Source organism: Mustelus asterias, chromosome 9 (genome assembly GCF_964213995.1).
Source record: "Mustelus asterias chromosome 9, sMusAst1.hap1.1, whole genome shotgun sequence".
NCBI lineage: Eukaryota > Metazoa > Chordata > Chondrichthyes > Carcharhiniformes > Triakidae > Mustelus > Mustelus asterias.
Window position 1 is genome coordinate 65,964,682 of NC_135809.1, and position 24,970 is coordinate 65,989,651.

The window sequence follows — 24,970 nt, forward strand, 5'->3', positions numbered from 1 at the left end:
ACCTGTTGGACTTTAACCTGGTGTTGTGAGACTTCTTACTGTGTTTACCCCAGTCCAACGCTGGCATCTCCACATTGTGGCTCAATTTAGATAGAGAAAAGTTCCCTCTTCACTGTCCCCATCAAACATTCCCTGAACATGTACAGCATGAGGTTTGATTGGTGACCTAATTGAGGTGTACAAAATGATGAAGGGCCGAGACAGGGTAGACAGGAATTATCTGTTTTCCCCTAGCTGAGGGGTGAATTACTAGGCGGCACAGATTGAATGTGATTGGTAGAAGGATTAGAGGGCACATGAGGAAAACCTTCTTCCCATCTGTACACCTGAGGTCATTCCAAAACTCTCCTACCCCGTATCCTAACTCACACCAGGCCTCCATTATCCATCATTCTTGTGCTTGCTGATCTTCATTAACCCCCATCTTTGTTTTCAAATCCCTCCATGGTCTCACCATTTCCTATTGCTGTAATCCTCTCCAACCACACAACCCTCCAAGATCTCTGCACATTGTAACTCTGGTCTTTCATTAGCGCAGCTACCTCACAGCGCCAGGAACCTTGGTTCAATTTTGGCCTTGGGTGACTGTCTTGTGTGGAGTTTGCACGTTCTCCCTGTCCCTATATGGATTTCCTGTGGGTTCTCTGGTTTCCTCCCACACTCCAAAGATGTGCGGATTAGGTGGATAGGCCATTCTAAGGATTGCCCCTTAGTGTCCCAAGGTGTGTAGGTTAGATGCATTAGCCATGGTAAATGCACAGGGTTACGGGGATAGGGCGGAGGGATGAGCCTGGGTGGAATGCTCTTTCGGAGAATCAGTGCAGTCTCGATGGGCTGGATGGCCCCTTTCTGCACTGTAGGGAAGCTATGGTTCTATCCCTGATTTTACTCTCTGTCTTTGGTTGCCTGGGTCCCAGGCTCTGGAATTCCCTTCCTAAACCTCTCCCCCTCTCTACCTCATGTACCGTCTTCCATTCACTCCTTAAAACCTAGCTGTGTGACCAACTTTACATCTTGTATTTCCTTACAAAGCTTGGTGTTAGACTTTGTGTTGTAATGCTCCTGTGAATCACCTGGGGATGTGTTAAAAGCGCTCTATAAATGTTATTAAGGTGCCACATCTTTTTCTGATGTGAAGCACATGTTTAGAACCCTTGTGTTTGAACCTTGCCAAGTTGGATGTTAAAGTGAAGATCAGTGTGCCAGTCAATGGCTGTATTATTGCGTGAATGTGCTGGATTAACATTACAATCTATGGGTGGCATTTTTCCTGTCATCCGTGGTGTATTTCCTGGTGGCAAAGGCTTCCTGCCATTTGCTGGTGACAGGTATCTTCTGGTCCTGCTGCTGTGGGTGGAGTTTCCTGTCCTATGCACATCCTGCTGCTAGGAAATCTACTGTCAGGGGGACTGCAAAATCCCATCCATAAGAACAGCTGAAAAATTCTGGTCAGAGAGTGAGAGAGCCCCTTTCTCCCAGGTATAGAGCTGTTTATTGTGAGTCTGATGTTGAAAAGACCATTGTCAGAGAGTTGCCACTAGACTGTTTGAGGAGACTGATGTTCAGCAGCAACTGATCCATGTTAATCCTGCTTCTAATCTTTCTTCCTGAAGGGTCACAATGAACGAGACTGTCAGCTGAAGAAGGACAAATAAATTATCCAGCCTTGCATTTTGGGGGACAGCAGCTATCCACCATGGGAGATAGAGAGAAATCGAACATTGAGAAATCCCACTTGCTGTTTGATAACTTCATCCAGGCAACAACATGCAAAGGCACATTCAAAGGTTTTCAGGAGCTGTGTGAGATTCTGGGCATCTGCAAAATCAACTTTCCCAACTTTTACCCCAAACTTAAATCCAAACTCAATTACTGGAAAGCAAAAGCACTCTTTTCAAAATTGGACAAACGTGGAAGTCATAAGGACTACAAGAAGAATACAGCCTGTGCCAATACAAAGGTAAAACATCCTCACACCCTCCAAACCTAGGGCCTTAGAAAAATACAGGACACAAGGACACTTGGCCCCACAAGGACAATTGACACTGTCAATTTAAAGGCCAGGCTTGCTTGATCAAGCTTCTTGCTAACACGTAAATTGAGCCCTAAAACATTTGAGCCCTTTTACATTTGAGAAACAACTCTGGTTAGGATTACTTCACTGGTACCCAAATTCCTTCCATCAGAACCCAGAGAAAGTGTGCAAGACGGGAAAATGGGAATAGACTGGGTAGGATATGAATGGGCGCAGTGAGTGAGGGGAGAGTGGGATTCGACTAGATGGGTTATTAAAGGGTGTGGGTAATTAGGGAGAGGGGGATTTTACTGGATTAGATATTAAAGGCTGCAGGGTGTGAGGGAAGAGGGAAATTAGACTGGCTGAGCTATTAAGGGTGCCTAAATTAAAGGGTACCAATTAAATTGGGTGGGAGAGTGGGATTAGACTGGGTAGGTTATTAAAGGGAGCAAGGTGTGAGGGGCAGAGTGGGATTAGACTGGGTGGGATGTTAAAGGGTGTGGAGAATGAGGGGAAGAGTGGGATTAGATTGGGTGGGATATTGAAAGAGCGGGCAGTGATGGGCAGACTGGGATTAGACTGGGTGGGATGTTAAATGGCGTGAAAATAAAGGGGGAGAGTGGGATTTGACTGGATAGGATATTAAAGGGTGCAGGGATTGGAAGGGGGAGTGGGATTAGACTGGGTGGAATATTAAAGGTGGGAAGTGAGGGGGAGAGTGGATTAGACTGTGTGGGATACCAAAGGGTCTCAACCCAACAGGATCATATTTTTTGAGGTAAACAGTTGTGTTTTTATAAATTTATTTATGAGTGTCACAAGTAGGCATACATTAACACTGCAGTTATGTTGCTGTGAAAATCCCCTAGTTGCCACAATCGGGCACCTGTGCGGGTACACTGAGGGAGAATTTAGTATGGCCAATGCAGCTAACTAGCATGTCTTTCAGAGTATGGGAGGAAACTGAAGAACCCGGAAGAAACCCATGCAGACATGGGGAAAACGGGCAAACTCCACACAGACATTGGCCAAGCTGGGAATCGAACCCGGGTCCCTGGCGCTATGGGAACCATGTGCAGTGCTTATCGAGTTTGTTTTGCATTTCCTATTGAACTCAATCAACCTGTTGCACATTATCCACCCTGGTTGTGCACTGGAATGTGTCCAGTCTGATTTTACTCTGGAATCTGTCTAGTCTGATTTTGCTCTGGAATCTGTCCATCTGTACACTGGAATCTGTCCAGTCTGATTGTACACTGGAATCTGTCCAGTCTGCTTCTACACTGGAATCTGTCCAGTTTGCTTGTACACTGGAATCTGTCCAGTTTGCTTGTACACTGGAATCTGTCCAGTTTGCTTGTACACTGGAATCTGTCCAGTTTGCTTGTACACTGGAATCTGTCCAGTTTGCTTGTACACTGGAATCTGTCCAGTTTGCTTCTACACTGGAATCTGTCCAGTTTGATTGTACACTGGAATGTGTCCAGTCTGATTGTACACTGGAATCTGTCTAGTCTGAATGAAGGCTGCAATCCGTCCAGTCTGACTGTACACTGGAATCCGTCCAGTCTGACTGTACACTGGAATCCGTCCAGTCTGATTGTACACTGGAATCCGTCTGGTCTGACTGTACACTGGAATCTATCCAGTCTGACTGTACATTGATACCTGTCCAGTCTGATAGTACATTGAAATCTTTCAAGGCTGATTGTCCGGTCTGATTGAACACTGGAATTTGTCTGGTCTTTCTGTACACTGGAATTTGTCTGGTCTTTCTGTACCCTGGAATTTGTCCGGTCAGACTGTACACTGGAAATTGTCCGGTCAGACTGTACACTGGAATTTGTCCGGTCTGACTGTACACTGGAATTTGTCCGGTCTGACTGTACACTGGAATTTGTCCGGTCTGACTGTTCACTGGAATCTGTCCAGTCTGACTGTTCACGGGAATCTGTCCAGTCTGACTGTGCACTGGAATCTGTCCAGGCTGGCTGTACACAAGAATCTCTCCAGTCTGACTGTACAATGGAATTTGTCTGGTCTGACTGTACACTGGAATTTGTCTGGTCTGACTGTACACTGGAATTTGTCTGGTCTGACTGTAAACTGGAATTTGTCCAGTCTGACTGCACACTGGAATCTGTCCAGTCTGATTGTACATTGGAATCTGTCCAGTCTGATTGTACATTGGAAGCTGTCAAATCCAATGGTACACTGGAAGCTGTCCAGTCTGTACACTGGAAGCTGTCCGGTCTGACTGTACACTGGAATCTGTCCGGTCTGACTGTACACTGGAATCTGTCCAGTCTGACTGTACACTGGAATCTGTCCGGTCTGACTGTACACTGGGATCGGTCTGGTCTGACTGTACACTGGAATCCGTCTGGTCTGACTGAACACTGGAATCTATCTGGTCTGACTGTACATTGATATCTGCCAAGGTTGATTGTCTGGCCTGATTGAACACTGGAATCTGTCCATTCAGATTGTACACTGAAATTTGTCCAGTCTGACTGTCCACTAGAAATTGTCTGGTCCGACTGTTCACTGGAATCCGTCTGGTCTGATTGTACACTGGAATCCGTCTGGTCTGACTCTACACTGGAATCTATCCGGCCTGACTGTACATTGATACCTGTCCAGTCTGATCGTACATTGAAATCTTTCGAGGCTGATTTCCAGTGTTCAATCATACTGGACATTTGTCTGGTCTTTCTGTACACTGGAATTTGTCCGGTCTGACTGTACACTGGAATTTGTCCAGTCCGACTGTTCACTGGAATCCGTCCGGTTCAACTGTTCACGGGAATCTGTCCAGTCTGACTGTGCACTGGAATCTCTCCAGTCTGACTCTACACCGGAATCTCTCCAGTCTGACTCTACACCGGAATCTCTCCAGTCTGACTCTACACCGGAATCTCTCCAGTCTGACTGTACACCGGAATCTCTCCAGTCTGACTGTACACCAGAATCTCTCCGTTCTGACTGTAATTTGTCTGGTCTGACTGTAAACTGTAATTTGCCCGGTCTGACTGCACACTGGAATCTGTCCAGTCTGATTGTACACTGGAATCTGTCCAGTCTGATTGTACACTGGAAGCTGTCCAATCTGTACACTGGAAGCTGTCCAATCTGTACACTGGAAGCTGTCCAGTCTGATTGTACACTGGAAGCTGTCCAGTTTGATTGTACACTGGAAGCTGTCCAGTTTGATTGTACACTGGAAGCTGTCTGGTCTGACTGTACACTGGAAGCTGTCCGGTCTGACTGTACACTGGAATCTGTCCAGTCTGACTGTACACTGGAATCTGTCCGGTCTGACTGTACACTGGAATCTATCTGGTCTGACTGTACATTGATATCTGTCAAGGCTGAATATCTGGCCTGATTGAACACTGGAATCTGTCCATTCAGATTGTACACTGAAATCTGTCCAGTCTGACTGTACACTGGAATTTGTCTGGTCCGACTGTTCACTGGAATCTGTCCGGTTCGACTGTCCACTGGAATCGGTCCAGTTGACTGTTCACTGGAATCTGTCCGCCCTGACTGTACACTGGAATCTGTCCAGTCTGACTGTACACTGGAATTTGTCTGGTCTGACTGTAGACTGGAATCCATCCGGCCTGACCGTACACTGGATTCTGTCTGGTCTGACCGTACACTGGAATCCGTTCTGTCTGACTGTACACTGGAATCCGTCCAGTCTGACTGTACACTGGTATCCGACCAGTCTGACTGTACACTGGAATCCATCTGGTCTGACTGTACACTGGAATCTATCCGGTCTGACTGTACATTGATATCTGTTCAATCTGATTGTACATTGAAATCTGTCCAGACTGATTGTCCAGTCTGATTGAACACTGGAACCTGTCCATTCCAATTATACACTGGAATTTGTCTGGTCTGATTGTACACTGGAATTTGTCCAGTCTGACTGTACACTGGAATTTGTCCGGTCTGACTGTAGACTGGAATCCATCCAGCCTGACCGTACACTGGATTCTGTCTGGTCTGACCGTACACTGGAATCCGTTCTGTCTGACTGTACACTGGAATCCGTCCAGTCTGTACACTGGATTCCGTCCAGTCTGACTGTACACTGGAATCCGTCCAGTCTGACTGTACACTGGAATCCGTCCAGTCTGACTGCACCCTGGAATCCATCTGTTCTGACTGTACACTGGAATCTATCCGGTCTGACTGAACATTGATATCTGTTCAATCTGATTGTACATTGAAATCTGTCCAGACTGATTGTCCAGTCTGATTGAACACTGGAACCTGTCCATTCCAATTGTACACCGGAATTTGTCCGGTCTGATTGTACACTGGAATTTGTCCAGTCTGATTGTACACTGGAATTTGTCTGGGCTAACTGTACACAGGAATCTGTCCATTCCGATTGTACACTGGAAGCTGTCCAGTCTGATTGTACACTGGAAGCTGTCCAGTTTGATTGTACACTGGAAGCTGTCCAGTTTGATTGTACACTGGAAGCTGTCTGGTCTGACTGTACACTGGAAGCTGTCCGGTCTGACTGTACACTGGAATCTGTCCAGTCTGACTGTACACTGGAATCTGTCCGGTCTGACTGTACACTGGAATCTATCTGGTCTGACTGTACATTGATATCTGTCAAGGCTGAATATCTGGCCTGATTGAACACTGGAATCTGTCCATTCAGATTGTACACTGAAATCTGTCCAGTCTGACTGTACACTGGAATTTGTCTGGTCCGACTGTTCACTGGAATCTGTCCGGTTCGACTGTCCACTGGAATCGGTCCAGTTGACTGTTCACTGGAATCTGTCCGCCCTGACTGTACACTGGAATCTGTCCAGTCTGACTGTACACTGGAATTTGTCTGGTCTGACTGTAGACTGGAATCCATCCGGCCTGACCGTACACTGGATTCTGTCTGGTCTGACCGTACACTGGAATCCGTTCTGTCTGACTGTACACTGGAATCCGTCCAGTCTGACTGTACACTGGTATCCGACCAGTCTGACTGTACACTGGAATCCATCTGGTCTGACTGTACACTGGAATCTATCCGGTCTGACTGTACATTGATATCTGTTCAATCTGATTGTACATTGAAATCTGTCCAGACTGATTGTCCAGTCTGATTGAACACTGGAACCTGTCCATTCCAATTATACACTGGAATTTGTCTGGTCTGATTGTACACTGGAATTTGTCCAGTCTGACTGTACACTGGAATTTGTCCGGTCTGACTGTAGACTGGAATCCATCCAGCCTGACCGTACACTGGATTCTGTCTGGTCTGACCGTACACTGGAATCCGTTCTGTCTGACTGTACACTGGAATCCGTCCAGTCTGACTGTACACTGGTATCCGACCAGTCTGACTGTACACTGGAATCCATCTGGTCTGACTGTACACTGGAATCTATCCGGTCTGACTGTACATTGATATCTGTTCAATCTGATTGTACATTGAAATCTGTCCAGACTGATTGTCCAGTCTGATTGAACACTGGAACCTGTCCATTCCAATTATACACTGGAATTTGTCTGGTCTGATTGTACACTGGAATTTGTCCAGTCTGACTGTACACTGGAATTTGTCCGGTCTGACTGTAGACTGGAATCCATCCAGCCTGACCGTACACTGGATTCTGTCTGGTCTGACCGTACACTGGAATCCGTTCTGTCTGACTGTACACTGGAATCCGTCCAGTCTGTACACTGGATTCCGTCCAGTCTGACTGTACACTGGAATCCGTCCAGTCTGACTGTACACTGGAATCCGTCCAGTCTGACTGCACCCTGGAATCCATCTGTTCTGACTGTACACTGGAATCTATCCGGTCTGACTGAACATTGATATCTGTTCAATCTGATTGTACATTGAAATCTGTCCAGACTGATTGTCCAGTCTGATTGAACACTGGAACCTGTCCATTCCAATTGTACACCGGAATTTGTCCGGTCTGATTGTACACTGGAATTTGTCCAGTCTGATTGTACACTGGAATTTGTCTGGGCTAACTGTACACAGGAATCTGTCCATTCCGATTGTACACTGGAATTTGTCCGTTCTGATTGCACGCTGGAATTTGTCCGGTCTGACTGTACACTGGAATCCGTCCGGCCTGACCGTACACTGGAATCCATCCGGTCTGACCGTACACTGGAATCCGTCCGGTGTGACTGTACACTGGAATCTATCCAGTCTGACTGTACATTGATAGCTGTCCAGTCTGATTATACATTGAAATCTTTCGAGGCTGATTGTCCGGTCTGATTGTACACTGGAATCTGTCCATTCAGATTGTATACTGGAATTTGTCCGGTCTGACTGTACACCGGAATTTGTCCGGTCCGACTGTTCACTGGAATCTGTCCAGTCTGAATGTTCACTGGTATCTGTCTGGTCTGACTGTTTACTGGAATCTGTCCGGTCGGACTGTTCACTGGAATCTGTCTGGTCCAACTGTTCACTGGAATCTGTCAGGTCTGACTGCACTGGAATCTGTCCGGTCTCACTGTACACTGGAATCTGTCCGGTCCAACTGTTCACTGGAATCTGTCCGGTCCGACTGTTCACTGGAATCTGTCCGGTCCGACTGTTCACTGGAATCTGTCCGGTCTGACTGTACACTGGAATTTGTCCGGTCTGACTGTACACTGGAATTTGTCCGGTCTGACTGCACACTGGAATCTGTCCAGTCTGATTGTACACTGGAATCTGTCCAGTCTGATTGTACACTGGAATCTGTCCAGTCTGATTGTACATTGGAAGCTGTGAAATCGGATGGTACACTGGAAGGTGTCCAGTCTGACTGTTCACTGGTATCTGTCCGGTCCAACTGTTCATTGGAATCTGTCCGGTCGGACTGTTCACTGGAATCTGTCCGGTCTGACTGTACACTGGAATCTGTCCGGTCTGACTGTACACTGAAATCTGTCCGGTCTGATTGTACACTGGAATCTGTCCAGTCTGACTGTACACTGGAATTTGTCCGGTCTGACTGCACACTGGAATCTGTCCTGTCTGATTGTACACTGGAATCTGTCCAGTCTGATTGTACACTGGAATCTGTCCAGTCTGATTGTACATTGGAAGCTGTGAAATCGGATGGTACACTGGAAGGTGTCCAGTCTGACTGTTCACTGGTATCTGTCCGGTCCAACTGTTCATTGGAATCTGTCCGGTCTCACTGTACACTGGAATCTGTCCGGTCCAACTGTTCACTGGAATCTGTCCGGTCCGACTGTTCACTGGAATCTCTCCGGTCTGACTGTACACTGGAATTTGTCCGGTCTGACTGTACACTGGAATTTGTCCGGTCTGACTGCACACTGGAATCTGTCCTGTCTGATTGTACACTGGAATCTGTCCAGTCTGATTGTACACTGGAATCTGTCCAGCCTGATTGTACATTGGAGGCTGTGAAATCGGATGGTACACTGAAAGGTGTCCAGTCTGACTGTTCACTGGTATCTGTCCGGTCCAACTGTTCATTGGAATCTGTCCAGTCGGACTGTTCACTGGAATCTGTCCGGTCTGACTGTTCACTGGAATCTGTCCGGTCCCACTGTTCATTGGAATCTGTCCGGTCGGACTGTTCACTGGAATCTGTCCGGTCTGACTGTACACTGGAATCTGTCCGGTCCCACTGTTCATTGGAATCTGTCCGGTCGGACTGTTCACTGGAATCTGTCCGGTCGGACTGTTCACTGGAATCTGTCTGGTCCAACTGTTCACTGGAATCTGTCAGGTCTGACTGCACTGGAATCTGTCCGGTCTCACTGTACGCTGGAATCTGTCCGGTCCAACTGTTCACTGGAATCTGTCCGGTCCGACTGTTCACTGGAATCTGTCCGGTCCGACTGTTCACTGGAATCTGTCCGGTCTGACTGTACACTGGAATTTGTCCGGTCTGACTGTACACTGGAATTTGTCCGGTCTGACTGTACACTGGAATTTGTCCGGTCTGATTGTACACTGGAATCTGTCCAGTCTGATTGTACATTGGAAGCTGTGAAATCGGATGGTACACTGGAAGGTGTCCAGTCTGATTGTACACTGAAACCTGTTCAGTTTGATTGTACACTGGAAGCTGTCCGGTCTGACTGTTCACTGGTATCTGTCCGTTCCGACTGTTCACTGGAATCTGTCCGGTCGGACTGTTGACTGGTATCTGTCTGGTCCGACTGTTCACTGGAATCTGTCCAGTTTGACTGCACTGGAATCTGTCTGGTCTGACTGTACACTGGAATTTGTCCGGTCTGACTGTACACTGGAATCTGTCTGGTCTGACTGTACACTGGAATCTGTCCGGTCTGACCGTATGTTGGGATCTGTCCAGTCTAATTGTTAATTGAAATCTGTCCAGGCTGATTGTCCGGTCTGATTGAACACTGGAATCTGTCCAGTGAGATTGTACACTGGAATTTGGCCAGTCTGACTGTATACTAGAATCTGTCCAGTCTGATTGTACACTGGAATCTGTCCAGTCTGATTGTACACTGGAAGCTGTCCGGTCCGACAGTTCACTGGTAACTGTCCGGTCCGACTGTTCAGTGGAATCTGTCCGGTCTGACTGCACTGGAATCTGTTCGGTCTGACTGTACACTGGAATCTGCTCGGTCTGACTGTACAGTGGAATTTGTCCGGTCTGACTGTACACTGGAATTTGTCCAGTCCGACTGTTCACTGGAATCTGTTCGGTCTGACTGTTCACTGGAATCTGTCCGGTCTGACTGTACACTGGAATTTGTCCGGTCTGACTGCACACTGGAATCTGTCCTGTCTGATTGTACACTGGAATCTGTCCAGTCTGATTGTACACTGGAATCTGTCCAGTCTGATTGTACATTGGAAGCTGTGAAATCGGATGGTACACTGGAAGGTGTCCAGTCTGACCGTTCACTGGTATCTGTCCGGTCCAACTGTTCATTGGAATCTGTCCGGTCGGACTGTTCACTGGAATCTGTCTGGTCTGACTGTACACTGGAATCTGTCTGGTCTGACTGTACACTGGAATCTGTCTGGTCTGACTGTACACTGGAATCTGTCCGGTCTGACCGTATGTTGGGATCTGTCCAGTCTAATTGTTAATTGAAATCTGTCCAGGCTGATTGTCCGGTCTGATTGAACACTGGAATCTGTCCAGTGAGATTGTACACTGGAATTTGGCCAGTCTGACTGTATACTAGAATCTGTCCAGTCTGATTGTACACTGGAATCTGTCCAGTCTGATTGTACATTGGAAGCTGTGAAATCGGATGGTACACTGGAAGGTGTCCAGTCTGATTGTACACTGGAACCTGTTCAGTTTGATTGTACACTGGAAGCTGTCCGGTCCGACAGTTCACTGGTAACTGTCCGGTCCGACTGTTCAGTGGAATCTGTCCGGTCTGACTGCACTGGAATCTGTTCGGTCTGACTGTACACTGGAATCTGCTCGGTCTGACTGTACAGTGGAATTTGTCCGGTCTGACTGTACACTGGAATTTGTCCAGTCCGACTGTTCACTGGAATCTGTTCGGTCTGACTGTTCACTGGAATCTGTCCGGTCTGACTGTACACTGGAATTTGTCCGGTCTGACTGCACACTGGAATCTGTCCTGTCTGATTGTACACTGGAATCTGTCCAGTCTGATTGTACACTGGAATCTGTCCAGTCTGATTGTACATTGGAAGCTGTGAAATCGGATGGTACACTGGAAGGTGTCCAGTCTGACCGTTCACTGGTATCTGTCCGGTCCAACTGTTCATTGGAATCTGTCCGGTCGGACTGTTCACTGGAATCTGTCTGGTCTGACTGTACACTGGAATCTGTCCGGTCTGACTGTTCACTGGAATCTGTCCGGTCCAACTGTTCATTGGAATCTGTCCAGTCGGACTGTTCACTGGAATCTGTCCGGTCTGACTGTTCACTGGAATCTGTCCGGTCCGACTGTTCACTGGAATCTGTCCGGTCCGACTGTTCACTGGAATCTGTCCGGTCCGACTGTTCACTGGAATCTGTCCGGTCTGACTGTTCACTGGAATCTGTCCGGTCTGACGGTACACTGGAATTTGTCCGGTCTGACTGTACACTGGAATTTGTCCGGTCTGACTGCACGCTGGAATCTGTCCTGTCTGATTGTACACTGGAATCTGTCCAGTCTGATTGTACATTGGAAGCTGTGAAATCGGATGGTACACTGGAAGGTGTCCAGTCTGATTGTACACTGAAACCTGTTCAGTTTGATTGTACACTGGAAGCTGTCCGGTCTGACTGTTCACTGGTATCTGTCCGTTCCGACTGTTCACTGGAATCTGTCCGGTCGGACTGTTGACTGGTATCTGTCTGGTCCGACTGTTCACTGGAATCTGTCCGGTCTGACTGCACTGGAATCTGTCTGGTCTGACTGTACACTGGAATTTGTCCGGTCTGACTGTACACTGGAATCTGTCTGGTCTGACTGTACACTGGAATCTGTCCGGTCTGACCGTATGTTGGGATCTGTCCAGTCTAATTGTTAATTGAAATCTGTCCAGGCTGATTGTCCGGTCTGATTGAACACTGGAATCTGTCCAGTCTGATTGTACACTGGAATCTGTCCAGTCTGATTGTACATTGGAAGCTGTGAAATCGGATGGTACACTGGAACGTGTCCAGTCTGATTGTACACTGGAACCTGTTCAGTTTGATTGTACACTGGAAGCTGTCCGGTCCGACTGTTCACTGGTAACTGTCCGGTCCGACTGTTCAGTGGAATCTGTCCGGTCTGACTGTAGACTGGAATCTGCTCGGTCTGACTGTACACTGGAATTTGTCCGGTCTGACTGTACACTGGAATTTGTCCGGTCCGACTGCACACTGGAATCTGTCCTGTCTGATTGTACACTGGAATCTGTCCAGTCTGATTGTACACTGGAATCTGTCCAGTCTGATTGTACATTGGAAGCTGTGAAATCGGATGGTACACTGGAAGGTGTCCAGTCTGACTGTTCACTGGTATCTGTCCGCTCCAACTGTTCATTGGAATCTGTCCGGTCGGACTGTTCACTGGAATCTGTCCGGTCTGACTGTACACTGGAATCTGTCTGGTCCGACTGTTCACTGGAATCTGTCCGGTCTGACTGTTCACTGGAATCTGTCCAGTCCAACTGTTCATTGGAATCTGTCCGGTCGGACTGTTCATTGGAATCTGTCCGGTCTGACTGTACACTGGAATCTGTCCGGTCCGACTGTTAACTGGAATCTGTCCGGTCCGACTGTTCACTGGAATCTGTCCGGTCTGACTGTTCACTGGAATCTGTCCGGTCTGACTGTACACTGGAATTTGTCCGGTCTGACTGTACACTGGAATTTGTCCGGTCTGACTGCACGCTGGAATCTGTCCTGTCTGATTGTACACTGGAATCTGTCCAGTCTGATTGTACATTGGAAGCTGTGAAATCGGATGGTACACTGGAAGGTGTCCAGTCTGATTGTACACTGAAACCTGTTCAGTTTGATTGTACACTGGAAGCTGTCCGGTCTGACTGTTCACTGGTATCTGTCCGTTCCGACTGTTCACTGGAATCTGTCCGGTCGGACTGTTGACTGGTATCTGTCTGGTCCGACTGTTCACTGGAATCTGTCCGGTCTGACTGCACTGGAATCTGTTCGGTCTGACTGTACACTGGAATCTGCTCGGTCTGACTGTACAGTGGAATTTGTCCGGTCTGACTGTACACTGGAATTTGTCCAGTCCGTCTGTTCACTGGAATCTGTTCAGTCTGACTGTTCACTGGAATCTGTTCGGTCTGACTGTACACTGGAATCTGTTCGGTCTGACTGTACACTCGAATCTGTTCGGTTTGACTGTACACTGGAATCTGTCCGGTCTGACTGCACACTGGAATCTGTCCGGTCTGACTGTACACTGAAATCTGTCCGGTCTGACTGTACACGGGAATGTGTCTGGTCTGACTGTATGTTGGGATCTGTCCAGTCTAATTGTTAATTGAAATCTGTCCTGGCTGATTGTCCGGTCTGATTGAACACTGGAATCTGTCCAGTGAGATTGTACACTGGAATTTGGCCAGTCTGACTGTATACTAGAATTTGTCCGGTCTGACTGCACACTGGAATCTGTCCAGTCTGACTGTACACTGGAATCTGTCCAGTCTGACTGTACACTGGAATCTGTCCGGACTGACTGTACACTGGAACCTGTGTGGTCTGACTGGACAATGGAATCTGTCCAGTCCGATTGTACAGTGCAATTTGTCCGGTCAGTATAGTGTAATCTGTCCAGTCTGTAGACTGGAATCTGTCCAGACTGACTGTCCAGTGGAATCTGTTCAAACTGACTGTTCACTGGAATCTGCCCAGTCCGATTGTACACTGGAATCTGACCAGTCCGATCGTACACTGGATTCTGTCCAGTCCGATCGTACACTGGAATCTGTCCAGTCCGATTGTACACTGGATTCTGTCCAGTCCGATCGTACACTGGAATCTGTCCAGTCCGATTGTACACTGGAATCTGTAGAGTCTGCGCACTATAATCTTTGCAGCCTGGGCACTGGAATCTCTCCAGTCTGTGCACTGGAATCTGTCCTGTCTGTTCGCTCGAATCTGTCCTGTCTGTTCGTCCGATTGTACAAGGAAATCTGTCCAGTCAGATTGTACACTGGAATCTGTCTGGTCTGATTGAATGCTGGAATCTGTTCAAGCTGATTGGCCAATTGGATTGCATACTGGAATCGGTCTAGTCTGATTGTTCACTGGAATCTGTTTAGTCTGATTGAATGTTGGAATTTGTCCAGGCTGATTGGAAAACTGGATGGTGCACTGGAATCTGTCCTGGCTGATTACACACTGGAATCTGTCCAGGCTGATTTTTCTCGAGTATCTGTCCAGTCTGCTTGTACATTGGAACCTGTCCAGTCTGATTGCATGCTGGGATCTGTCCAGTCTGATTGTAGACTGGAATCAGTCCAGTCTGATTGCACACTGGAATCTGTCCAGTCTGATTGCACACTGGAATCTGTCCAGTCTGATTGCACACTGGAATCTGTCCAGTCTGATTGCACACTGGAATCTGTCCAGTCTGATTGCACACTGGAATCTGTCCAGTCTGATTGCACACTGGAATCTGTCCAGTCTGATTGCACACTGGAATCTGTCCAGCCTGATTGCACACTGGAATCTGTCCAGCCTGATTGCACACTGGAATCTGTCCAGCCTGATTGCACACTGGAATCTGTCCAGCCTGATTGCACACTGGAATCTGTCCAGTCTGATTGTACACTGGAATCTGTCCAGACTGACGGTACACTGGAATCTGTCCAGACTGACTGTACACTGGAATATGTCCGGACAGACTGTACACTGGAACATGTGTGGTCTGACTGTACACTGGAGTCGGTCCAGTCCGATTGTACACTGTAATCTGTCCGGTCTATACACTGGAATCTGTCCAGTCTGTACACTGGAATCGGTCCAGTCCGATTGTACACTGGAATCTGTCCAGTCCGATTGTACACTAGAATCTGTCCTTTCTGATTGTACACTGGTATCAGTCCAGCCTGATACTACACTGGAATCTGTCCTGTCTGACTGTACACTGGAATCTGTCCAGTATGACTGTACACTGGATTCTGTCCAGTCTGACTGTACACTGGAATCTGTCCAGTCTGAATGTACAGTGGAATCTGTCCAGCCTGATTATCCACTGGAATTTGTCCAGTCTGATTGTACACTGGAATTTGTCCAGTCTGATTGCACAATGGAGTCTGTCCAGTCTGATTGCACACTGGAATCTGTCCAGTCTGATTGCACAATGGAATCTGTCCAGTCTGACTGTACACTGGAATCTGTCCGGACTCACTGTACACTGGAACCTGTGTGGTCTAACTGAAATCTGTCGAGTCCGATTGTACAGTGTAATCTGTCCGGTTAGCCAAGTGTAATCTGTCCAGTCTGTAGACTGGAATCTGTCCAGACTGACTGTCCAGTGGAATCTGTTCAAACTGGCTGTTCACTGGAATCTGTCCAGTCCGATTGTACACTGGAATCTAACCAGTCCGATTGTACACTGGAATCTGACCAGTCTGATTGTACACTGGAATCTGTCCAGTCCGATCGTACACTGGAATCTGTCCAGTCCGATTGTACACTGGAATCTGTCCAGTCTGTACCTTATAATATGTCCAGTCTGTACACTATAATCTGTCCAGTCTGTACACTATAATCTGTCCAGTCTGTACACTATAATCTGTCCAGTCTGGACACTGGAATCTGTCATGTCTGTTCGCTCAAATCTGTCCAATCTGATTGTACACTGGAATCTGTCCGGACTGACTGTACACTGGATTCTGTCCAGCCTGACTGTACACTGGAATCTGTTCAGTCTGAATGTACAGTGGAATCTGTCCAGCCTGTGTATCCACTGGAATCTGTCCAGTCTGATTGTACACTGGAACCTGTTCAGTCTGATTGTACACTGGAATTTGCTCAGTCTGATTGCACAATGGAGTCTGTCCAGTCTGATTGCACTTGGAATCTGTCCAGTCTGATTGCACACTGGAATCTGTCCAGTCTGATTGCACACTGGAATCTGTCCATAAGAACATAAGAACATAAGAAATAGGAGCAGGAGTAGGCCATCTAGCCCCTCGAGCCTGCCCCGCCATTCAATAAGATCATGGCTGATCTGACGTGGATCAGTACCACTTACCCGCCTGATCCCCATAACCCTTAATTCCCTTACCGATCAGGAATCCATCCATCCGCGCTTTAAACATATTCAGCGAGGTAGCCTCCACCACCTCAGTGGGCAGAGAATTCCAGAGATTCACCACCCTCTGGGAGAAGAAGTTCCTCCTCAACTCTGTCTTAAACCGACCCCCCTTTATTTTGAGGCTGTGTCCTCTAGTTTTAACTTCCTTACTAAGTGGAAAGAATCTCTCCGCCTCCACCCTATCCAGCCCCCGCATTATCTTATAAGTCTCCATAAGATCCCCCCTCATCCTTCTAAACTCCAACGAGTACAAACCCAATCTCCTCAGCCTCTCCTCATAATCCAAACCCCTCATCTCCGGTATCAACCTGGTGAACCTTCTCTGCACTCCCTCCAATGCCAATATATCCTTCCTCATATAAGGGGACCAATACTGCACACAGTTTTCCAGCTGCGGCCTCACCAATGCCCTGTACAGGTGCATCAAGACATCCCTGCTTTTATATTCTATCCCCCTCGCAATATAGGCCAACATCCCATTTGCCTTCTTGATCACCTGTTGTACCTGCAGACTGGGCTTTTGCGTCTCATGCACAAGGACCCCCAGGTCCCTTTGCACGGTAGCATGTTTTAATTTGTTTCCATTGAGATAGTAATCCCATTTGTTATTATTTCCTCCAAAGTGTATAACCTCGCATTTCTCAACGTTATACTCCATTTGCCATATCCTCGCCCACTCACTCAGCCTGTCCAAATCTCTCTGCAGATCTTCTCCGTCCTCCACACGATTCACTTTTCCACTTATCTTTGTGTCGTCTGCAAACTTCGTTACCCTACACTCCGTCCCCTCCTCCAGATCATCTATATAAATGGTAAACAGTTGTGGCCCGAGTACCGATCCCTGCGGCACGCCACTAGTTACCTTCCTCCAACCGGAAAAACACCCATTTATTCCGACTCTTTGCTTCCTGTCGGATAGCCAGTCCCCAATCCACTTTAACACACTACCCCCAACTCCGTGTGCCCTAATCTTCTTCAGCAGGCTTTTATGGGGCACCTTATCAAACGCCTTTTGGAAATCCAAAAACACCGCATCCACCGGTTCTCCTCCATCAACCGCCCTCGTCACATCTTCATAAAAATCCAACATGTTCGTCAAGCAGGACTTTCCCCTCATGAATCCATGCTGCGTCTGATTGATCGAACCATTTCTATCCAGATGCCCTGCTATCTCCTCTTTAATAATGGATTCCAGCATTTTCCCTACTACAGACGTTAAGCTGACCGGCCTATAGTTACCCGCCTTTTGTCTCCTTCCTTTTTTAAACAGCGGCGTAACATTAGCCGTTTTCCAATCAACCGGCACTACCCCAGAATGCAACGAGTTTTGATAAATAATCACTAACGCATCCACTATTACCTCTGACATTTCTTTCAATACCCTGGGATGCATTCCATCCGGACCCGGGGACTTGTCCACCTTCAGTCCCATTAGTCTACCCAGCACTGCCTCTCTGGTAACATTAATTGTATTAAGTATTTCTCCTGCTGCCAACCCTCTATCGTTAATATTTGGCAAACTATTTGTGTCCTCCACCGTGAAGACCGACACAAAAAACTTATTTAAAGACTCAGCCATATCCTCATTTCCCACTATTAACTCCCCCCTCTCGTCCTCCAAGGGTCCAACATTCACTCTAGCCACTCTATTCCTTTTTATATATTTATAAAAACTTTTACTATCATTTTTTATATTAATTGCTAGCCGAGCTTCATAGTCTATCCTTCCTTTCTTTATCGCTTTCTTAGTCTCTCTTTGTTGTTTCTTAAATTTTTCCCAATCACTTGTTTCTCCACTATTTTTGGCCACTCTGTACGCAGCTGTTTTTATTTTAATACTCTCCTTTATTTCCTTCGTTATCCACGGCTGGTTCTCCCTTTTCTTACAATCCTTGTTTTTTGCTGGAATATATTTTTGCTGAGAACTGAAAAGGATCTCCTTAAAAATCCTCCACTGTTCCTCAGCTATCCTACCTGCCAGCCTGCTCTCCCAGTCTACCTTAGCCAATTCATCCCTCATCCTATCATATTTCCCTCTGTTCAAACAGAGGACACTGGTTTGGGACCAAACTTTCTCCTCTTCCATCTGAATCAGAAATTCGACCATATTGTGGTCACTAGACCCAAGAGGGTCCTTCACAATAAGATCCTTAATTCTACCTACCTCGTTACACAATACCAGATCCAAAATAGCTCGTTCCCTCGTCGGTTCCGTAACATGCTGTTCAAGGAAACTATCCCGACAGCATTCTAAGAACTCTTCCTCCATTCCACCCTTACCGACTTGAGTCTGCCAGTCAGTGTGCATGTTGAAGTCCCCCATGATTATTGCCGTTCCGTTTTTACACGCATCCCTTATCTGCTTGTTTATAGCCCTCCCTACCTCAACATTATTATTTGGGGGCCTATATACCACACCTACTAGTGTCTTTCTCCCTCTACTATTCCTCATCTCTACCCATAATGATTCCACGTTTTGTTCCTCAGAGCCTATGTCATCCCTCAGTACTACCCTGATATTATCTCTTATTAATAGCGCGACCCCACCACCTTTTCCTTCCTGTCTATTCTTCCTAAACGCCTGATACCCCTGGATATTCATCTCCCAGTCCTGGTCACCTTTCAGCCACGTTTCTGTAATGGCCACCAGATCGTACCCACTTGTGCTGATTTGCACCATCAACTCACTTACCTTGTTCCGTCAGTCTGTGCACTGGAATCTGTCCTGTCTGTTCGCACGAATCTGTCCTGTCTGTTCGTCCGATTGTACAAGGAAATCTGTCCAGTCAGATTGTACACTGGAATCTGTCTGGTCTGATTGAATGCTGGAATCTGTTCAAGCTGATTGGCCAATTGGATTGCATACTGAAATTGGTCTAGTCTGATTGTACACTGGAATCTGTTTAGTCTGATTGAATGCTGGAATTTGTCCAGGCTGATTGGAAAACTGGATGGTGCACTGGAATCTGTGCTGGCTGATTACACACTGGAATCTGTCCAGGCTGATTTTTCTCTAGAATCTGTCCAGTCTGCTTGTACACTGGAACCTGTCCAGTCTGATTGTAGACTGGAATCTGTCCAGTCTGATTGTACACTGGAACCTGTCCAGTCTGATTGTAGACTGGAATCTGTCCAGTCTGATTGTAGACTGGAATCTGTCCAGTCTGATTGTAGACTGGAATCTGTCCAGTCTGATTGTAGACTGGAATCTGTCCAGTCTGATTGTACACTGGAATCTGTCCAGTCTGATAGTAAACTAGAATCTATCCAACCTGATTTTACTCTGGAATCTGTCTACCTTGATTTTGTGTTGGAATCTGTCCATTCTGGTTGTACATTGCAATCTGTCCAGTCTGATTGCACGCTGGAATCTGTTCAGACTGATTGCACACTGGAATCTGTCCAGTCTGATTGCACACTGGAATCTGTCCAGTCTGATTGCACACTGGAATCTGCCCAGCCTGATTGCACACTGGAATCTGCCCAGTCTGATTGCACACTGGAATCTGTCCAGTCTGATTGCACACTGGAATCTGTCCAGTCTGCTTGTTCACTGGAATCTGTCCGGTCTGACTGTACACTGGAATCTGTCCGGACTGGCTGTACACCGGGAACATGTGTGGTCTGACTGCACACTGGAATCTGTCCAGTCTGGTCTGTACACTGGAAACTGTCCAGTCTGATTGTACACTAGAATCTGTCCAGTCTGACTGTACACTGGATTCTGTCCAGCCTGATTATCCACTGGAATCTGTCCAGTCTGATTGTACACTGAAATATGTGCAGTCTGATTGTACACTGGGAGCTGTCCGGACTGACTGTACATTGGAACATGTGTGGTCTGACTGTACACTAGAATCTGTCCAGTCCGATTGTACAATATCAACTGTTCGGTCTGTACACTGGAATCTGTCCAGTCTGTATACTGGAATCTGTCCAGTCTGCTTGTCGACTGGAACCTGTCCAGTCTGATTGTAGACTGGAATCTGTCCAGTCCGATTGTACACTGGAATCTGTAGAGTCTGCACACTATAATCTGTCCAGCCTGTACACTGGAATCTCCAATCTGGTTGTAAACTGGAATCTATCCAACCTGATTTTACACTGGAATCTGTCTACCTTGATTTTGTGCTGGCATCTGTCCATTCTGGTTGTACATTGGAATCCGTCCAGTCTGATTGCACACTGGAATCTGTCCAGTCTGATTGCACACTGGAATTTGTCCAATCTGATGGTACACTGGAATCTGTCCAGTCTGATGGTACACTGGAATCTGTCCAGTCTGATGGTACACTGGAATCTGTCCAGTCTGATGGTACACTGGAATCTGTCCAGTCTGATGGTACACTGGAATCTGTCTAGTCAGATTGTACAATGGAATCTGTCCAATCTGATTATACACTGGGATCTTTCCAATCTGGTTGTAAACTGGAATCTATCCAACCTGATTTTACACTGGAATCTGTCTACCTTGATTTTGTGCTGGTATCTTTCCATTCTGGTTGTACATTGGAATCTGTCCAGTCTGATTGCACACTGGAATCTGTCCAGTCTGATTGCACACTGGAATCTGTCCAGTCTGTTTGCACACTGGAATCTGTCCAGACTGATTGCACACTAGAAGCTGTCCAGTCTGATTACACACTGGAATCTGTCCGTCCTGATTGCACACTGGAATCTGTCCAGTCTGATTGCACACTGGAATCTGTCCAGTCTGATTGCACACTGGAATCTGTCCATTCTGATTGTACACTGCAATCTGTCCATTCTGATTGTACACTGGAATCTGTCCAGTCTGATTGCACACTGGAATCTGTCCAGTCTGATTGCACACTGGAATCTGTCCAGTCTGATTGTACACTGGAATCTGTCCAGTCTGATTGTACACTGGAATCTGTCCAGTCTGATTGTACACTGGAATCTGTCCAGTCCGATTGTACACTGGAATCTGTCCATTCTGATTGTACACCGGAATCTGTCCAGTCCGATTGTACACTGGAATCTGTAGAGTCTGTTCACTATAATCTGTCCAGTCTGAACACTGGAATCTCTGCAGTCTGTTCACTGGAATCTGTCCTCTCTGTTCACTTGAACCTGTCCAATCTGATTGTACACTGTAATCTGTCCCGTCTGCTTGTTCACTGGAATCTGTCCGGTCTGACTGTACACTGGAATCTGTCCGGACTTACTGTACACTGGAACATGTGTGGTCTGACTGTACACTGGAATCTGTCCAGTCCGATTGTACACTGTAATCTGTCCAGTCTGATTGCAGACTGGAATCTGTCCAGTCTGACTGTACACTGGAATCTGTCCGGACTGACTGTACACTGGAACCTGTGTGGTCTGACTGGACACTGGAATCTGTCCAGTCCGATTCTACAGTGTAATCTGTCCGGTCTGTAACAGTGTAATCTGTCCAGTCTGTAGACTTGAATCTGTCCAGACTGACTGTTCACTGGAATCTGTCCAGTCCGATTTTACACTGGAATCTGTCCAGTCAGATTGTACACTGGAATCTGTCCAGTCAGATTGTACACTGGAATCTGTCCAGTCCGATTGTACACTGGAATCTGTCCAGTCCGATTGTACACTGGAATCTGTCCAATCCCATCATACACTGGAATCTGTCCAATCCGATCGTACACTGGAATCTGTCCAGTTCGATTGTGCACTGGAATCTGTAGAGTATGTACATTATAATCTGTCCAGTCTGTACACTGTAATCTGTCCAGTCTGTACACTGTAATCTGTCCAGTCAGTACACTGGAATCTCTACAGTCTGTACACTGGAATCTCTACAGTCTGTACACTGGAATCTCTACTGTCTGTACTCTGGAATCTGTCCAGACTGACTGTTCACTGGAATCTGTCCAGTCCGATTTTACACTGGAATCTATCCAGTCCGATTTTACACTGGAATCTGTCCAGTCCGATTGTATACTGGAATCTGTCCAGTCCGATCGTACACTGGAATCTGTCCAGTTCGATTGTACACTGGAATCTGTAGAGTCTGTACATTATGATCTGTCCAGTCTGTACACTGGAATCTGTCCAGTCTGTACACTGGAATCTCTACAGTCTGTACACTGGAATTTGTCCAGCCTGTACAGTGGAATTTCTCCAGTCTGTGCAACGTTGTCTACCTGATACGCTGCAGGAAAAGATGTCCCGAGGCATGGTACATTGGGGAAACCATGCAGACGCTACGACAACGGATGAATGAACACCGCTCGACAATCACCAGGCAAGACTGTTCTCTTCCTGTGGGGGAGCACTTCAGCGGTCACGGGCATTCAGCCTCTGATCTTCGGGTAAGCGTTCTCCAAGGCGGCCTTCACGACACACGACAGTGCAGAGTCGCTGAGCAGAAACTGATAGCCAAGTTCCGCACACATGAGGACGGCCTAAACCGGGATGTTGGATTTATGTCAAATTATCAGTTACCCCCACAGCTTGCCTCATGGACTTGCAGGCTGTCCTGTCTGGAGACAATACACATCTCTTTAACATGTGCTTAATGCTTCCTCCACCCACATTGTCTGTACCTTTAAGACCTGTCTGGCTGTAGGGATTCACATTCTAATCAGTATTCTGTAACTTGATGTTGTGTCTCTGTGCACTGTTTGAGAGCACATTTCCACTCCATCTGACGAAGGAGCAGCGCTCCGAAAGCTTATGATATTTGCTACCAAATAAACCTGTTGGACTTTAACCTGGTGTTGTTAAAACTCTTACTATTATAATCTGTCCCGTCTGCACACTGTAATCTGTCCACTCTGTACACTGTAATCTGTCCAGTCTGTAAACTCGAATCTCTACAGTCGGTACACTGGAAATAACTGTCCAGTCTGTACACTGGAATCTGTCTAGTCAGATTGTAGACTGGAATCTGTCCAGTCTGATTGTACACTGGAATCTGTCCAGTCCGATTGTACACTGGAATCTGTAGAGTCTGCACACTGTAATCTGTCCAGCCTGTACACTGGAATCTCTCCAGTCTGTGCACTGGAATCTGTCCTGTCCGTTCGCTCGAATCTGTCCAGTCCGATTGTACAAGCAGATTTGTCCAGTCTGCTTGTACACTGGAACCTGTCCAGTCTGATTGTAGACTGGAATCTGTCCGGTCTGATTGTACACTGTAATCTGTCCACTCTGATTGTAAACTGGAATCTATCCAACCTGATTATACTCTGGAATCTGTCTACCTTGATTTTGTTCTGGAATCTGTCCATTCTGTTTGTACATTGAAATCTGTCCAGTCTGATTGCACACTGGAATCTGTCCAGTCTGATTGCACACTGGAATCTGTCCAGTCTGATTGCACACTGGAATCTGTCCAGTCTGACTGGACCCTGGAATCTGCACGGACTGACTGTACACTGGAACCTGTGTGGTCTGACTGTACACTAGAATCTGTCCAGTCTGATTTTACAGTGTAATCTGTCCGGTCTGGACACTGGAATCTGTCCAGTCTGTAGACTGGAATCTGTTCAGACTGACTGCACACTGGAATCTTTTCAAATTGATTGTTCACTGGAATCTGTCCTGTCTGATTGCACACTGCAATCTGTCCAGTCTGATTGCACACTGGAATCTGTCCAGTCTGATTGCACACTGGAATCTGTCCAGTCTGATTGCACACTGGAATCTGTCCAGTCTGATTGCACACTGGAATCTGTCCAGTCTGATTGCACACTGGAATCTGTCTAGTCTGATTGCACACTGGAATCTGTCCAGTCTGATTGCACACTGGAATCTGTCCAGTCTGATTGCACACTGAAATATATGCAGTCTGATTGCATACTGGAATCTGTCCAGTCTGTACAGTGGAATCTGTCCAGTCTGATTGCACACTGGAATCTGTCCAGTCTGATTGCACACTGGAATCTGTCCAGTCTGATTGCACACTGAAATATATGCAGTCTGATTGCACACTGGAATCTGTCCGGACTGACTGTACATTGGAACCTGTCCGATCTGACTGTACACTGGAGTCTGACTGTACACGGAATCTGTCCGGTTTGTATACTGTAAGCTGACCAGTCTGTACAGTGGAAACTGTCCAGTCCGACTGTACGCTGGAATCTGTCCAGTCTCATTGCACACTGGCATCTGTCTTGTCTGATTGCACACAGGGATCTGTCCAGTCTGATTGTACACTGGCTTCTGTCCAGTCTGATTGTACAC

At 47.0% G+C, this 24,970-nt stretch overlaps 1 protein-coding gene across 9 annotated transcripts in view; it reads left to right on the forward strand.

Annotated features, from left to right (window-relative positions):
- The window catches only part of LOC144498728 (protein-methionine sulfoxide oxidase mical3a-like), a 702,250-nt gene that overhangs the window by 65,104 nt on the left and 612,176 nt on the right, over positions 1-24,970 (forward strand). For all 9 annotated transcript variants that reach the window (XR_013498748.1, XM_078220302.1, XM_078220301.1 and 6 more), the window contains exon 2: positions 1,614-1,960. Coding sequence is in view for 8 of the 9 variants with exons in the window: in XM_078220302.1 (XP_078076428.1) it covers positions 1,697-1,960 (264 nt within the window). In the remaining variant the exon portion in view is untranslated. The remainder of the gene's footprint in view (positions 1-1,613; positions 1,961-24,970) is intronic.